General features: G+C 35.9%; 2 protein-coding genes across 2 annotated transcripts in view; one reads left to right on the top strand and one right to left on the bottom strand.

Moving 5' to 3' along the window:
• On the bottom strand, nucleotides 974-8,913 carry FPGT (fucose-1-phosphate guanylyltransferase). Its single transcript, XM_005678260.3, has 4 exons — nucleotides 8,753-8,913; nucleotides 7,331-7,498; nucleotides 6,093-6,185; nucleotides 974-4,030 (listed from the first exon to the last, which is right to left on the bottom strand). Exons 1-4 carry the CDS (start codon nucleotides 8,910-8,912, stop codon nucleotides 2,586-2,588), a joined length of 1,866 nt encoding a protein of 621 aa, XP_005678317.2. The 5' UTR covers nucleotide 8,913; the 3' UTR covers nucleotides 974-2,585.
• The window catches only part of LRRIQ3 (leucine rich repeats and IQ motif containing 3), a 204,074-nt gene continuing 195,126 nt past the window's right edge, over nucleotides 8,973-17,920 (top strand). Inside the window, exon 1 of the mRNA XM_005678463.3 lies at nucleotides 8,973-9,154. The gene's annotated coding sequence lies outside the window, so the exon portion shown is untranslated. The remainder of the gene's footprint in view (nucleotides 9,155-17,920) is intronic.

Below are 17,920 nucleotides of genomic sequence, written 5' to 3'. Positions count from 1 at the left end.
TTGTCTAGACTCAGAAGATGAGTGGATCATTGCTTGTGAGAAATGATTCTGGATTCATTCCATCAAATTTTTGTGACTGTCAGCATTACTTGCATTTTTGAAAATTTACTTCCACTTTATATAATTAATACACACTCTTTACTTCTGTTTTGTTTAGTTTGGAAGATAAATGCCCAAGATTGAAGACCATAATCAAAAGTTGCATTTTTTCTATGCTCTTCTTGGTCATTATTAATTCATCAGTAAGTTTACAGAATATATTTACTTACAAATAGTAGTTGTCCTTTACAAACCTTGAAAGCCTATGATTTTATGAAGTAAAAATGATAAAGCAAGAGAAAATGTTCAATTTCTTACTTATTCATGCATGGGATTATCACATTGGTTGAGTTAGGCATAGTGCTAGTGGTACATGTGTGGTACTATACACCAAGAGGTGCATATTAAAGGAGACGCTGCCAAATTCTCGGAACAGATAATATTTCAGAGCAATTTAGCATTCATACATCATGCAGAAATATGATTAACCTGGTGACCGCCAACTTCTCAGAAACCTCCCACTGATATTAAATAGAAGCCGACCACCTTCAAGAGATGTGATTAAGGCAAAAGTGAAACAACTTCATCAAGTAATAAAGCATCAGCATCCAACTTGCAGAACAAGTATCTGGTGGCCATGGCTTGAAGGTCAATCCAGGCAGGAGTGTGGTGGTGGCACTTGAAGAATATGCAGCTTTATCAATATCTTTGATAGCAAAGGTGGTACTAGGTGGAAACACATGGATCAACCACTTTTAAGTTGAATACTGCTTTAGAAAAGTTTGTCTCTAGATGTGAAGCTATGGAAAGTTTTGACTGTTTTTTAATATTTCACTTTTTTGTTTCTTTACATGTATATGCAAAAGGGTTGCATAAAACAAATCTATATAAGTGCTTTTCAAAAAGATTTCCAATAAATAAAAATGTCAAGCAATGAGAAAAGCATTGCATCTCATTTTATTGGCAGTTTTCTTTTTCAATGAAATATGATGATTCTTAATAACTGATGGTACCTTAATCAATTAGATTAGAAATATAGCAATGAATTTTTAATGAATGACACATAACATCCTGTGAAACCTCTGCAAGTAAATCAGTAATTGGTAAACAACAGCTACCGTATATCTTTATTTTCCTCTTGAGAAGAAACTTGGAAAAATACACATAAATATCATAATTGAGACTTGCTGATAAATCACTTCTGGTTTACCAAACAATTATTTTCATACTGATATGCTAATTTTATATTGACATATAAATAATACAGGCACAGACCAGTTCTATTTCAATTTATTCATGTTAAAACACAAAACTCTTGACAAAACTTTTCTCTATTATTAGATTTTGGTATGAAAACATTTCAAATATGTGCCTATACCAAAATAAGAACACAGTGCTCAGAGTTCCAGCCAACTTTTATTGTCTTGAAGCTGTTTATCATCTGTATATTTTCACAGTCACTCTATTTTTCTGGCTCCTTCCTGCTGTCTACCTTTTGGCCATTTACTGCTTCTCAGTGTTATTACTAGTGCATGGTCAGAAAATTAAAAAATGAAAAGTAAAAATCTGTCCATCTGGTAATTGTAATAGTTCTGTTAAAGGATTCATGAGGGAGGATGAAGATAATGTCCAAAATGAACTTATATGAATTATCAGGGAATCCCAATTATTCCAAAATTTTCCTATACAGATTCTTGAGTTTTATGTGTATGTATGCTTTCCTATAGATGAAATTTTGGGGAAAATTTTTAAGATACACAAACATGGGTTCACGTTTATAAGGATAAAACAGCACATATATCCTTTTGGTTTCATTTTGATAAGATTAATAAAAGATTTTTATCATCAATTTCAGAACAGTTTGTACTTCTTAAGACTATCACAATAGTTTAAGCACTGATTTTATCTGACTGTCTGCCACAGATTTGTTTCTGCACACGTACTTCTACATCATTTCTACAGTGTTTTGAAGACCCTATAGTATGGCATGTTTATAATAGTTCACCAGAATAGGATTAATGCACTTGAGGAGAAAACTGCCAGTGAATACTTAGAACTTCATTTGAACCAAAGTCCAAAAGAAGATGAAAAACTTTAAAGGTTTATTTATAAAATCACCTTTAAGACTGTTCTACTACTCTGCGAATAAATAACATTCCACAAATCCATCTTTATAAAAGTTAAAATAGTGATAAAACTTTAAAAACTCATTTTTCTAAACTTACAGCACTACAATTAATTTTTATTAAAAAGGTTTATATTTTTGTTATTAATGTTGTGCTACATCAATCATGTCAATATAATTTTCATTAATTCACTTCAATTAAAAACCAACTGTCTACAGAAAACTCCTGCATCTGCAATCTTGCTCAATCAAGAAAGGCAAAGTATACAATATTTGTGCTCAGAAGTTCAGTCTTGTCCAACTCTTTGCAACCCCATGGACTATAGCCCATGAGGCTCCTCTGTCCATGGGATTTTCCAGGCAAGAATATTTCAGTGAGCTGCCATTTCCTTCTCCAATACAATATTTAATAAGATGTCTCTCAATCAGACTGCTTCCTATTCAAAGTAATTTCTAGAAAAATTTGTTCCCTATAAGTTATCATGTCTTCTATATCTTTGTAGAAAAGCATTTCTTCAATGGACAACAGCTTATAGTTATTCAGGCTGAATGTTGACTTGCTCTGTACAGCATTTAACATCTTTAGGGATGTTGTCACTGAATCACTCAAAGAAGAACAAACTGGGAAAATACGAGCATTCCACAAACTCAAACATGTCTTGTTTCCAGAGAATAGTTCCTCTGTAACTTTGAGATTCCAAATGTCTAAGCATGACAGGAAACAGACCCCAAAGAATTGAAGTAACTTTACATCTGACAATGTTTTAACATTCTTTTTCAAGTTGTCTTGCACTCCACATGCCATTGTTGAATACTTTAAGTGTCCATTCATCTTCAAGCTTAAGGAACACACAAAAGAATATGCAGGCAGGACAGCTGTTGTTTTGACATAAGCACCACTAATGATGCAATTTTCCCCAACTGAAACATCAGGCCCCAATCTGGAATACTCCACAACTGAGCCAGGTGTCACAGAACATGTTGAATCCAGTATACTTTGGATAATACAGGGTTTGTTAGTAGAATATTCTGGTATCGATGGAAAGAGGCTAAAAGCTATAGACTGTAAGCCAAGCTCTGACTTCAAACTGCTATCTGCAGTAAAATGAAACAAATATTCTTCTGTTGTTCCAATGTGATAAAATTTGGAGTTATTAAGAACAACAACATTTAATGGTGTTCCTTTAAGAAGATGAAATATTCTCTGCCTCATGTCTACCAACTCTGACTCTTCTTTAGTAACATTTGATGTGTTTTTGGTGTACTCCACAGTTGCTCCAGGTCCCAAAGCCTGAAGAAAGTCTCCATAGGCATCTATTTCACAGTGTAGCGTACCTATTTTTTCATAAAAAGCAAGTAACTTTTTTGCTGTTTTATGGTCCATGTAAAATAGGCTGTCTGTGTAGACATACTCAGGCTCTAATTTAAGAGAAGGCATGTCACGCCCAGCAAATTCCTGTTGAAAAAAATTTCTAGGTGTACACACAGCATCAAACTCATACATTTCTTCTATGCTGGGTTTATGAAGGAAACGATGGCAACTTCTGTATTCGAGGTCTCTATATTCTAAATGGTTAAAAGGTTCTAAGACAAACACTCCATGTGTTGTACCAACAGTCAAACTAGAAGGATGAGCTAAAGCAGTAAAGCCAGGTTTGTCAAACCTAATAAACTCAGATTCTCCAATACTATAAAGTTCAATATCATCTGCACAGGTAATCAGAATCCCAGGATTCATATGTGAAGGGAAATCAATGTACATGGCTAGTTTTAATTCCAACATCTGATAAATGGGGCTACCAAAAGGTAAAGCAGTGAAAATTTTCCCCAGAGCGCTTGCACTTGGAAGGCGTTGACTGTAGCCACCTATATAGAATTAAACAAAATAACTGTTTTAAAATGTTTATAAGATTGTTTGTAAGATTTAAAAATGTAGGAGCATCAGTTACAACACAAAATATCTCTAAAGATATTTAAAATATATGCATTACTATACCCTAGGAAAGAATAATAAATTTCAAATTTCAAATTCAAAGAGCAATTCTCCTGTAAAGATTTGATATAATGCAGTTCTAGACTAGGAAAGAATTCTAAATATGCTTCACAGGCTATGACACTTTTTTGAATCAACTATAGAACAAGTAAAAAGGAAAATGAGCAAAAATATGATCTTGTATCTACAGTTTAACCAGTAAATTTCAACCATGTGTAAACTACCATATTAAAAATCCACTTCATGGGAGAAAAATGTCACCAAAAAACCAGTATACATAATTATCTATTAAAGACTAATTTCCAGTTGCAACATTTTTCATCAAATTATTACCTACATTTAAAAGCAGTAAAGGTACATTTATATAAAAGCATTTTACAATATATATTTGTTTTTAATTTAAAAAGGCTTTTCCAACAATGATGAGCCATATGACTTAATTCCTTGAAAAGTGTGTTCTCTTAAATACATTAAATACACTATAATTGGTTACATCATTTTATGTAACTATGTAACTAATTATAGTGAGAGACAGTAGAAAGAGTCACAGAAAAATGGGTTTAAATTCTGGTATACCATTTTTTAATTGTTTATCTTTGTATTTACTCTAAGACAGCAGATGTGGAATAATGCTTTATTATTATATTATATTATATTTATATTTATTATTATTACATCAATAATAGATGTAAAGTACTCACCTCAGAGTACATTGTTCAACCAACAAGAGTTAATACTTTCTTTTTCGTTTTCCAAATACTAACCAACAGTAAAATTTCACATTACAAGAATTACCTATTTTTAATTATACTTGACCCTGGAAGAGTAAGGGTTTGAACTATACCAATTCCTTTATATAGGATTTTTTTCAGTAAATACTGTAAGACTGTATGACCCCAGGTTGGTTGAATCCCTGATGAGAAACTGTGGATATGCAGAGTGGAACCACCTCTATAGAAGTTCAACTACGAAGTTACATGCAGATTTCAGATTGTGTAAGGGTCAGCACCCCTAAACCCTGTGTTATTCAAGGATCAATTGTATATATTTTCTGGTGTCTAACTTAATTTTTACTAAATTGGTAATAATAATGTTCTGGAATAAAACTCTAAGCCTTTTTTTTTAACCTTTTAAATTAACCTTAAAATTAGAACTTGGATGCTTTACTTGATATCATCTTTAAAAAGAATTGTTGTGTGTGTGAATCATAAGAAATGAAAAGTGCCTTGGTAACCATATGGACAAATGGTTCTAAAATATCTGTAACTGAACAGTGCAGGTCCATGACAAAGTTTCACAGTCCTCAGTTCACAGAGGGAAAGTAACAGAGGTTTCTATCATACAACCAAAATTTTAATACAACCAAGCTTGTCCAATTTGAAAACTATCCTTTATTCTGAGATTATTTCTTTCTTATATTTCTATCGCCTTATTTGTATGGGATTTCCCCTCTTTTATACTTTGTCAACTCTATGTTCTGTCACACCTTTTCTTTTGTTTTTAAACTCTTTAAGGATTATAGACTTTGGCCACCAATAGCTAGATAAAAATGTGTTAACAGAAGGTTTTGTCTAAAGTCTGGTAATCATAGTACTAATGCAGCCTCTCCCCTAAAGCAAGAATCCTTTCTAAAGCATTATCAAGAAATGCTCATATTTCGATGAGTTCTATCTTAGGGAAATGGAACAATGTCCATGAAAAGCTGATAATGTACGTGACCCATAATTTTAAAGTTAAATTTTGTGAAAGATATTATGCTACTAACAACCTAACAATATCAAGAAATACATGAAATATTTGCTTCCAAAGCAGAATTAACTTCAAAACAAAAGAACAAAATGAAAGAAAGAAGTATTGGTATGGGTAAAAAACGTCCCTGAGATATCATGGGTGAAATACTAAAAGAAAATGTATATTAGTAAAGTATAACATTACCAGAGTGAATTAATAGGATGGTAAAAGAATTCCATTCATCTCCATAAAGCTTTTCCAAACATCGAAGGGCACAAAGGGTTGATCCTCCATTTCCTTAAAGTTAAAAAGCAGGGTTTATTTTATTACAGTAAATTTAGGTGTTAAAACTTTGAGGATAAGATCCTTTGGCTAAAATTAACTAGGCAGAGAGCAAAGGTACAGGCAAAAGAATAAAATTAAATACACATTTCCTGGCAATTAAATAATTAGTAATAAAACCCAGAGATCAGGCCTTGGTAATAAAAGTTGAGTTAATCCTTTCATGAAAATAGTAATATAAAGAAAGAAATGATAAATTAGGCACTAGAAGACTATAAATTTGCACATTCATTTGGACTTAAGAACCATAAAATTCATTAAAATAATTCTCCCATATGATCAAATATGTGCCTTAGATTTACTCTCCAAAAAGGTTTTTAGAACCTGATTTCCTAAAAATCATGTAAGTTTCCTAAAAATTTACAAATGGAAGTAAATGTAACTTCCATTTACTTGTTACCTTGGACAAGTTACCTAACATTTTGTGCCTAAATCTCATTCAAACATCAGAATCACAGAAGTACTGGCCACATTTTACAAAGGTTAAAACATTGGCTAATCAGGACATGCCAATATTAAATATAAATACCCTAAATCTGGTATCAAGGGGCTTCCGCTTTAAGTATCACATGGAAAACGGCCCCCAGAAAAATGGCATGTATTTTTATTTATAAGGGAAGGTCAAAAGGCAAAGATGACAACTTGTTTTTAAAAGTAAACATCTTACAATAATTATGCAATTAGACTATGCTCTTTCACATTGTGCATTGTGGTCTCAAGAGGCAGTATGTATTTTTCCTAACTTGCTCCCTTAATTTAATTTCTGAACAAACTGTGGAGTTTGGAGGGAACTTAAAAGAACTATGGATAAGGTTCAAAGGAATGTTTACCATCAAAATAAATTTTACTAAGACTAATAAATTTTATTTTAACATAGAATAATATTCTGGAAGTTTTCCATGGTATGTCCACAATGTGCAAAAACACCTGCCATCCCTTTTATCTTTCTTAAAACGTGAATTTACATTAAAAATTTTTATATTTGTAAAGACTACAGGTGGAAACACACATAGTCCATAAACTGCAAGCCACAGGAAAACTTTTCTTCAGTGATTATTCTACCCACAACTTATGATATAAATCTAACCATAAACACATACCAATTTTGGCTCCAGCAGGATCAACAAAAACATGATATTGAACTCCAAGGGGTAACTCCTTTTTTTTCAGCTTTTCTGAAAGCTGTTGCTTATAAGCAAGTTCCTGTTTTTCATCAGCTGCTGTAATTGCAACAATGTCCCAGAATTCTCCAGCTGCCATAGATTTGCCTATGTGCAAAAAGAAAGAAAAGATAAATATTATTAGAATTCTCTAGCTGTTACAGGTTTTACCTATTTGGAAAAAAAGAAAGAGGCGACAGTATCTCCAAAAATGTATCTTCTTCTTTTGAGAATTTGGGAATAATGAGTGTTCAGCTAGCAGGATTCAAAATAATTCCAATAAGGATTGTTGACAAATTCTTTTTCTCTTGTAAGGACTGTTGACAAATTCTATTTCTTCCTCTCTTTTAGATCACTTATTCCTTTTTTGGTCTACCATTCCATTTACTTAGATATTCTGAGAGTTAAAATGTTTCTTGATTAAGAGAAGCACTTTTGACTTGCTAAAGATGAGCTCAATTCTTAAATAAAAAGAGGAGCCAAAGCAATCAATGAATCTCCAGCTTTGAAAATCAATTTTCACATATGGGTAGGACTTAATGTTTGTTGGCTAAGAAAGATTAAACCAGAGATCTACTGCTACAATGCTGGTGTTTATAAATATGGGCACATTAATTTTTAATTACCTTAAGCTGAATCATGCAAGCTTACAAAGGTTATTGGAGAATGATACCAAATTCCGGATAACAGAAAAGTTCCCAATTCCTTGAACTCAACAAAAGATAGACTGAACTTTTGGCTGATGGTGAGGTTATCTAAGTACTATTTTCTGTATTTTTAAGAGCAGTAATGTCGATAAAAACATAACCTATTAGATAGTTGTACAAGAAATGACAAGTGGTATAGTCTTTTAAAAAAATTAAAAAATTTTTCTAACCCTTTAAATATTTTGTTCATAATTCCTCCATATTGTTTGGCTTTTCTCTTAGTAAGCGTTCACATTATGGAACAAATTGGTGAAATAGGTAGGGACTGGAAGAAAGTTAAAATTGTATTTATAAGCGTCAAAACACTATGCTTTAGATCTTTTAGGTTTATTTGAAGTAATTTTTGTTAATGAACTAACCAAATGTTTAACTTGTATTTATAGCTTCACTAGTCAGGCCAATAAGTGTCTTTCTTCTCCATCCTCCTCACACATATGCAATAAGAAGTAAACTTAAAGGAGGAAAGTAACAAGCACAACGTAAAGAAAGCAGAGTGACAGAAGAATAAAAAACAGGAACATTAGCTCCGCCTGGGCCAGTGTCCTAGGTCCGCAGGTGATTAGTAAAAGGAAGTGGCATTCCAGCAAATATCCCAGCACGTAAAGCACTCCTTCTATCCATTGCAGGGGAGGTGCTAGGATTCCTCCTTTGGTACCTCTAAGCTCTGAAAACCTCTGCAACCTTCGCTGGGTGGCTTCTCGCAAAGATCGGCCGGCAGGGGCACTTTCAGCTTCCATAGTTTCACCTTTCCCAAGGCCGCCGAGGACTTCCAGGTATGCCGCAGGCAAGCATCGTACGCATGCGCCCTGGGACATAACCTGGTCTTTGGTCCGGTTTCGCGTCTGTCCCGCCCCCTGCGTGCGTCCTTTACGTAACCACGCCCCCGAAGCTCTCTGGCCCGCCTAGGCAAAACCACGATGGGGTCAGCGCAGAGCCTCGCCCCGTTCCCTTAGTAACGGTCTCCGGAACGGAAATGGCCACCTAGAGATTTGTCGGACAGTGCCGGGTCTGGGCCGCTAGTTCCCAACTCATAAGGCATTGCAGCCCGATAGACCCGGTAAGTAGTTCAGTTTGGGCGACGAAATTTCGAGAATTCACCAGTGTAAGGAGAATTCGAAACTACAGCCTATCTTGTAGCTTTCTCTCAAAGGTGATTCGTCCTAAGCGTGGTTTCTTTTAGCCAGAAGCAGTTCCCAAGGATCTCTTGAAAGATAATCCCTAATCCTTGGATCGTCATCTGAAGCCATCTGCTCCATCCCCAGTGTTCAGATATACATTCTGAACTTTTAAAATCCATATTTATTCAGGAGGCTTTGTGGCTTCTTTCTCCTTGCATTACTTGAGAGTGAGCCTCACCATCTCTCAGTTTTGAGATCACTTAATAAGCTTCTGGAAATTGTATAAACTTATGCAATGAGGCCCTTAACATTTGTGGTATTTTTGGCTGTTTCTTTGGCATCGTTTCGTGTACGAAGATTAATCTAGAACTTTCAGTTGCATCCCTGGGAATAATCAGTTTTATTGGACGTGTTTCTGTTAGGTACCGATAAATAAGTGTATTCTCTTGTAAAGCACGAGTTTATGATGAGTTTTACAGATTCTTCTTTCATCTTTATACATGAGAAAGCTATGAATCGGAAAGAATAGTGACTTAGTCAAGTCTCACAGTTAGCAGTAGAGAGAAGATTTAAGCAGGATATTTCAATTCCAAACTCAGAAATCATTCTACTGCACGGTACAATTTAAGAAGACTGTCCTCATTAAAGTTTTCATCAGCAACTTAAACATTCAAGGGCTTACAAGTTACTATCACGAACTTAACTTAGTTTTTTCTTCTAAAGTCTTAACCCTGTTATTCAATTCTGTACTTAGGAAGCATTTGAGTAAAAAGGGAAATTACTCTCTTGTCGTTTTATTGTTTTCTGTTAATAAAAAAATGCATTAAGAATGTTTAGAAAATATAGAATACTTAATGAGGTGAGTGAATGAAAGGAAAAAAATGGCCAGAGAGAAGGTTAGAGAGATGACAACAGCCTAAATAAAAGATTTTCCTTTACTGAGTGAAACAAAGCCGTTGCTGGGTTTTTATGCAGTTTCCTTAATGGTTGAAAAGAGCATGTAGAAATGTGAAAATAGACTGTAATGGAAGATGAGGCAATGATAGAAACAGGGAGACTTGTGTAGAGGCTTTCCAGCAAAACACGTGAGAGCTGGTGAAGTCTTGGCCAGTATAGTAACAATGGGGGTGATGAGAACTTGGATGGATTCTGGATGTATGTTTGAAAGCACAAATAATACAATTTGCTAACAGAATGGCTGTGGAATGTGAAAGAAAGAGGAGTCATGGATAACTGCTTGAAGGCCAGAGGGACAAGTGAAATGGGAAAGGCTATGGATTAGAAGTCTAGAGACAGTTATTGGGATAGCACGGGGAGTTCAACATTTGGTTTTGGGCACATAAAATACACAGATGTATATGTATGCAATGCATATGTAATGGGCACTTGAGTGTGTATGCGTTTGTTTGCATTGTACATGAATTTGGACTTTGTGAGACCGATCTGGGCTGGAGATACAATTTGAGGAGTTGTCAGCAGATAAGTTTAAGTGAAGTCGCTCAGTCGTGTCCGACTCTTTGTGACCCAGTGGGCTGTAGCCCACCATGTTCCTCTGTCCATGGGATTTTCCAGGCAGGAGTACTGGAGTGGGTTGCCATTTCCTTCTCCAGAGGATCTTCCCAATCCAGGGATCGAACCCAGATCTCCCGCATTATAAGCAAGATGCTTTACCGTCTGAGCCACCAGATAGATGGAGTTACTTTTTAAATTATAGAGCTAAATAATTATAGCCCTAAGGAAAGAAAATCAGTAGAGCCTATTAGCTGAGAGATTGTATTAATACTATATCAGCTATGGTTTTTGTCCTTCCTCTGCCTTTTCTATTTTCTTCAAATTTTTACTAATATTAATTTTTAAGTAGAAAGTGAAAAGAAATGTTATATACTGTGTGATTGGGAATAAATATCTTTGGCAGTTGATTATACTGGTAAAAAAAGTTAATGGATTTTATTTAAGTTTATGTTTTATATAATCAGACAGTGTGATATAGTTGTTTGAACAGTCATAAGCTACAGTGACCAGAATAAAATAAATCGATAAAAGATTAGTTCAGTTCAGTTCAGTCGCTCAGTCGTGTCCGACTCTTCACGACCCCATGAATCGCAGCAGGCCGGGCCTCCCTGTCCATCACCAACTCTGGGAGTTCACTCAGACTCATGTCCATCGAGTCCGTGATGCCATCCAGCCATCTCATCCTCGGTTGTCCCCTTCTCCTCCTGCCCCCAATCCCTCCCATCATCAAAGCCTTTTCCAATGAGTCAACTCTTCGCATGAGGTGGCCAAAGTACTGGAGTTTCAGCTTTAGCATCATTCCTTCCAAAGAAATCCCAGGGCTGATCTCCTTCAGAATGCACCGGTTGGATCTCCTTGCAGTCCAAGGGACTCTCAAGAGTCTTCTCCAACACCACAGTTCAAAAGCATCAATTCTTCAGCGCTCAGCCTTCTTCACAGTCCAACTCTCACATCCATACATGATCACAGGAAAAACCATAGCCTTGACTAGATAGACCTTAGTCGACAAAGTAAGTAGTAACCCATTATTCTGTACAGAATGGAAATGATGTGATTGATCTTGAGTTCCATATTTTAAAAGGGACATCAGACAAACCAAACCATAATAAGTTGAAAAAAAGATACTCTTTGGGGGCATTTGGGCTTTTTTTTTTTTTTTTCCTATTGGAAGAGAGTATGTGAAGAAGTGCCATAAAAGGAAGTGAAATAGACTTTTGAAGAACTTTTCTGAGTTACAGTTTACATACCATTAACTTTACCTGTTTTAAGTGAGAAGTTTCATGATTTTTGGTAAATGTACAGAGTTGTGTAACTGTGACCATGTACCAGGTACAGAGTTCCATTATCCAAATAAGATGTTTTGCTTTGGCCACCTCATGCGAAGGGTTGACTTATTGGAAAAGACCCTGATGATGGGAGGGATTGGGGGCAGGAGGAGAAGGGGACGACAGAGGATGAGATGGCTGGATGGCATCACTGACTTGATGCACGTGAATTTGAGTGAACTCCGGGAGTTGGTGATGGACAGGGAGGCCTGGCATGCTGCGATTCATGGGGTCACAAAGAGTCGGACACGACTGAGCAACTGAACTGAATTGTGCTTATTAACAATAATACCAGTTTACTTATTTTTATCACTATGGGCAAAACTATGAAGATTGTGTGAAAATTATCGTGAGACATTAAATTTTTATTCTCCGTCATGAAAAGAAGCTGAATCCAAATGAGGTCCTGGATTATGGACCATGGAGCTCAGGTTCTTGGCTTGGCCCGTTTATGCCGGGGTTCTTATTGTTTCTATTATTTGAGTATCATCTCTCTGTTTAACCACTCTTCCTCCTCTTACTCTTCCTGATGTGGAGTGGAAAGCAAAAAATCTCTCTCTTTCTCTCTCTCTCTCTCTTTTTTTTTTTTTTTTTTTTACTGTTTTCTTTCTTTGGATTTTTTTGCTCAGCTAGTCTGGTCTCAACCTATTCACTATTTTTTCCCCACTGTGTCCTATTGAAGAAATCTTCACCCCCTTTCTGTAGGGCAAAGGGAAACCTTCTCCCCTAACTTGTATTTTGCTTTCTTTATTTTTTAAAGCAGTTTTAGGTTCATGGCAGAATTTAGAAGATGGTACAGAGGTTTCCAATATACCCCACACAGGCATAGCCTCCCTTATTGTCAGCATACCTACCAGAGTGGTACATGTGTTGAAATTGACGAACCTACAATGATACAACATGATCACCCAAAGTCTGTGGTTTCTCTTACAATTCACTCTTGGTCTTTTTATTTTGTGGGTTTGGACACAGTATAAGGACATGTATACATTGTTATAATACTATTCAGAGTAGTTTAGCTCTCCTAAAAATCCTCTGTGCTCTGCCTATTCTTCCCTCTCCCCAAATCTTGCATCTGCTGATATTTGTGCTTTCATGTTTTCCTTTCTCCAGAATATCGTGGGTAGAATTCTAAGTATGTAGCCCTTTTATATTGGCTTATTTCACTAAGTAATATGCATTTAAGATTACACCATGTCTTTTCATTGCTTGATCAGTTCACTTCAGTTCAGTTGCTCAGTCGTGTCCAATTCTTGGCGACTCTTTGCACGCCAGGTCTCCCTAGCCATCACCAACTCCCGGAGTCCACTTAAACCCATGTCCCTCGAGTCGGTGATGCCATCCAACCATCTCATCCTCTGTCGTCCCCTTCTCCTCCTGACCTCAATCTTTCCCAGCATCAGGGTCTTTTCAAATGACTCAGCTCTTAGCATCAGGTGGCCAAAGTATTGGAGTTTCAGCTTCAACATCAGTCCTTCCAATGAACACCCAGGACTGATCTCCTTTAGGACGGACTCGTTGGATCTCCTTGCAGTCCAAGGGACTCTCAAGAGCCTTCTCCAATACCACAGTTAAAAGCATCAATTCTTCTGTGCTCAGCTTTCTTTATAGTCCAACACTCACATCCATACATGACCACTGAAAAAACCATAGTCTTGACTAGACGGACCTTTGTTGGCAAAGTAATGTCTCTGCTTTTCAATATGCTATCTAGGTTGCTCATAACTTTCCTTCCAAGGAGTATCTTTTAATTTCATGGCTGAAATCACCATCTGTAGTGATTTTGGAGCCCAGAAAAATAAAGTCAGCCACTGTTTCCATTGTTTCCCCGTCTACTTGCCATGAAGTGATGGGACTGGATGCCATGATCTTAGTTTTCTGAATGTTGAGCTTTAAGCCAACTTTTTCACTCTCCTCTTTCACTTTCATCAAGAGGCTCTTCAGTTCTTCTTCACTTTTCTGCCATAAGGGTGGTGTCATCTGCGTATCTGAGGTTATTGATATTTCTCCCGGCAATCTTGATTCCAGCTTGTGCTTCCTTTAGCCCAGCATGATGTACTCTGTATATAAGTTAAATAAGTAGGGTGACAATATACAGCCTTGAGTATATACATACTCCTTTTCCTATTTGGAACCAGTCTCTTGTTCCATGTCTGGTTCTAACTGTTGCTTCCTGACCTGCATACAGGTTTCTCAAGAGGCAGGTCAGGTGGTGTGGTATTCCCATTTCTTTCAGAATTTTCCACAGTTTATTGTGATCCACACAGTCAAAGGCTTTGGCATAGTCAATAAAGCAGAAATAGATGCTTTTTCTGGAACTCTCTCGCTTTTTCGATAATCTGGCGGATGTTGGCAACTTGATCTCTGGTTCCTCTGCCTTTTCTAAAACCAGCTTGAACATCTGGAAGTTCACGATTCACATATTTCTGAAGCCTGGGCTTGGAGAATTTTGAGCAGTACTCTACCAGTGTGTGAGATGAGTGCAGTTGTGCAGTAGTTTGAACATTCATTGGCATTGACTTTCTTTGGGATTGGAATGAACACTGACCTTTTCCAATCCTGTGGCCACTGCTGAGTTTTCCAGATTTACTGGCATATTGAGCATATTGCTTGATAGCTAATTTATTTTCAGTGCTCAATAAATACTCCCTTGTCTGATGTACCACAGGTTATTTATGCATTCACTTACTGAAGTATTTCTTGATTCTTCCCAATTTTGATGATGACGGAGGCCTGGCGTGCTGCGATTCATGGGGTCGCAAAGAGTCAGACACGACTGAGTGACTTTACCGAACTGCACTGAAAGCTGCTATAAATATCCATGTGCCTGGTAATATGTTAAATAAGTTTTCAACTTCTCTGGGTAAATACCAAAGAATGCACTGCTGGATTTTATGGGAAGAGTATGTTTAGTTTGTTTGAGAAACCAACAAACTCATTTCCAGAGTGGCTATATGATTTTGCCTTCCTACAGGAATGAATTAAAGTTCCTGTTGCTCTGCATCCTTGTCAGCAGTTTGTGTTATCAGTATTAGACTTTGGCCATTCTAATTAGGTGTGTCATGGTATCTCATTCTTGTCTTAATTTTCTCGTTCCTGATGACATGTGATGAGAAGCAACTTTCATATGATTATTTGCCACTTTTCTATCTTCTTTACTGAAGTTTGTATTAAGGTTTTGCCTTTTATTTTTAACCTAGTTCATTTTCTTATTTTGAATTTTGAGTTCTTTGTACATTTTTAGTGAGTCCTTTTTCACATGTGACTTTTACAAAAGATTTTCTCCTAGTCTGTGACTTGTCTTCTCATTCCTTTGGCATTAACTTTTGCAGATCATGTTTTTAATATTAAAGAACTGTAGGTTATAACATATTTCTTTCATGGATTATGTTTATGATTTATCTAACAAAATCATCATCATCCCTAATGTCATCTAGGTTTTCTCCTAAGTGATTTTCTAAGAGTTTTATAGTTTTATGTTTTATATTTAGGTAATATAGTCCAATTTGATTTAATTTTGTTGAAGGTATAAAATCTGTGTTCAGATTGTTTTTTTTTTTCCCCCCATGTGAATGTCCAGCTGTTTCAGCACCATTTGTTGGAAATATGTCTTTGCTCCATTGCAGTTGATTGTATTCATGTCTGTCTGTTTCTTAGCTCTCTATTCTGGTTCCATTGATCTACCTCTTTTCTTGGCAGTACTATTTTGTTTTGATCACTATAGCTTATAGTGAGTCTTAAAGTCAGGCAGTGTCATTTTTCTAACTTTGTTCTTCTCCTTAAATATTGTGTTTGGGGGAATCTCTTGCCACTTTATATAAAATTTAGAATCAGTTTGTCAATATTGATAAATAATTCGCTGAGATTTTGGGGGGTTGTCTTGAATGAAAAGATAAATTGGGAAACTGACATCTTGACAGTACTGAATCATTCTATCCATGAACATTAAGTCTTTCTGCATTCATTTATTCTTTGAATTTCTCGTTAGCATTTTTGTTTGTTTTTCTTGTGTGGTTTTTTTTTTTTTTTTCATTTACACAGAAATATTTTATTTTTGGTAGTGGTAAATGGAAATGATGTTGTGTTTTTAACTCATTCATTGCTGGTATAAGAGAAGTGTTTGACTTTTGTGTTTTAACCCTCAATCTACAACTTTGCTGTAACCACTTAGTATTAATTGTTCCAAGAGTATTTGTCTAGTCTTTTGAATTTCCTACACTGATGATCATGTTATCTGTGAACAGAGATCTTGTCTGCATATTTTCTTTCTTTTTTTTTTTTTTTGGTGTCATTCATTGCATAAGCTAGTGCTTTTCAGTACAATGTTGGGAAGTAATGGTGAGATGGGACATTTCTAGTCTTGGACTTCCTATTCGAAAAGCTTATTTTTTTCCTGATCACTAATTATGATATTAGCTGTAGATTTTTTAAGAAAACAATGTTTATCAAGTTGAGGAACTTTTTTCTGTTCCTAGTATACATAGAGTTTCATCATGAAAAGGTAATGGATTGTGTCAGATGCTTTTTCTGCATCTGTTGATATAATCCTGTGATTTTTCTTTTTACCTGTTGATGTGATAGATGACATTAGTTGGTTTTGAATGTTGTAGGAGTCTTGTATATCTGGAATAAATCCAGCTTGGTGTTTTTGTTGTTCAGTTGCTCAGTCGTGTCTGACTCTTTGCAACCCTATGGACTGCAGCATGCCAGACTTCCCTGTCCTGCACCATTTCCCAGAGTTTGCTAAAACTCATGTCCATTGAGTCAGTGATGGCATCCAACCATCTCATCCTCTGTCATCCCCTTCTCCTGCCTTCAATCTTTCCCAGCATCAGGGTCTTTTGTAGTGAGTCAGCTCTTCCCATCATGTGACCAAAGTATTGAAGCTTCAGCTTGAGCATCAGTCCTTTCAATGAATATTCAGTAATATTGAATAATCAATATTCAGTGAATATTGATTTCCTTTAGAACTGACTGGTTTGATCTCCTTGCAGTCCAAGGGCACCACAGTTCAAAAGCATCAATTCTTTGGCACTCAGCTTTCTTAGGGTCCAACTTTCACATCCATACATGACTATTGGAGAAACACTAGCTTTGACTAGACAGCCCTTTGTCAGCAAAGTAATGTCTCTGGTTTTGAATACGCTGTCTAGGTTTGTCATAATTTTCTTTCAAGGAGCCAAGAGTCTTTTAATTTCATGGCTGCAATCACCTTCCTCAGTAGTAGGTGTATGATTCTTTTTGTACATTGTTGGGTTTGATTTATTAATTTTTTAAAAGGATTTTTATATCTGTTTTCATGAGAAATACTGGTCTGTAGTTTTGTAATGTTTTTGACTGGCTTTAGTATCAGGATAATGGTGGCTCATGGAGTGAGTTAGAAGGTATTCCCTATGCTTCTGTCTTCTGAAAGAGACTGTAGAGAATTCATATAACTTCTTCCTTAGTATTCCCTATTGAACCCATCTGGGCTTGGTGTTCCTGTTTTGGAAGGTTATTGATTGTTGACTCAGTTTCCTTCTTTGATATACACATATTCAGAATTATTCTTGTATGAGTTTTGTCAGATTATTTCTTTTAAAGAATCAGTTCATTTCATCAAGGTTACCAAATTTGTGTGCATGCAGTTATTCATAGTACTGTCTGTGGGATCTGTAGTGTTTTTCCATTTCTCATTTCTGATAGTGGTTATTTCTGTCCCTTCCACCCCCTATCTCTTTCTCTGGCTTGGCTGGAGTCTTATTAATTTTATTGATCTTGACAGAGAACCAGTTTTTAGTTTAATGGATTTTCTGTATTGATTTCCTGTTTTCCATTTTGTTGATTTCCAGTCTAATTCATATTATTTATTTTCTTCTCTGATTTAAT

Source organism: Capra hircus, chromosome 3 (assembly GCF_001704415.2).
Source record: "Capra hircus breed San Clemente chromosome 3, ASM170441v1, whole genome shotgun sequence".
NCBI classification, from domain to species: Eukaryota; Metazoa; Chordata; class Mammalia; order Artiodactyla; family Bovidae; genus Capra; species Capra hircus.
The sequence above is the reverse complement of the archived record's forward strand: the minus strand, read 5'-3'. Positions and strand labels throughout refer to the sequence as shown.

What these genes read in the sequence shown, in the direction of transcription:
- FPGT (XM_005678260.3), bottom strand. Translation starts at nt 8,912, where the DNA reads ATGTCCCAGGGCGCATGCGTACGATGCTTGCCTGCGGCATACCTGGAA. An exon ending in TCCTGCTGGAGCCAAAATTG is followed by an intron (nt 6,186 to 7,330) that starts GTATGTGTTTAT and finishes TTTAACTTTAAG; the next exon opens with GAAATGGAGGATCAACCCTT. An exon ending in CATCCTATTAATTCACTCTG is followed by an intron (nt 4,031 to 6,092) that starts GTAATGTTATAC and finishes AATTCTATATAG; the next exon opens with GTGGCTACAGTCAACGCCTT.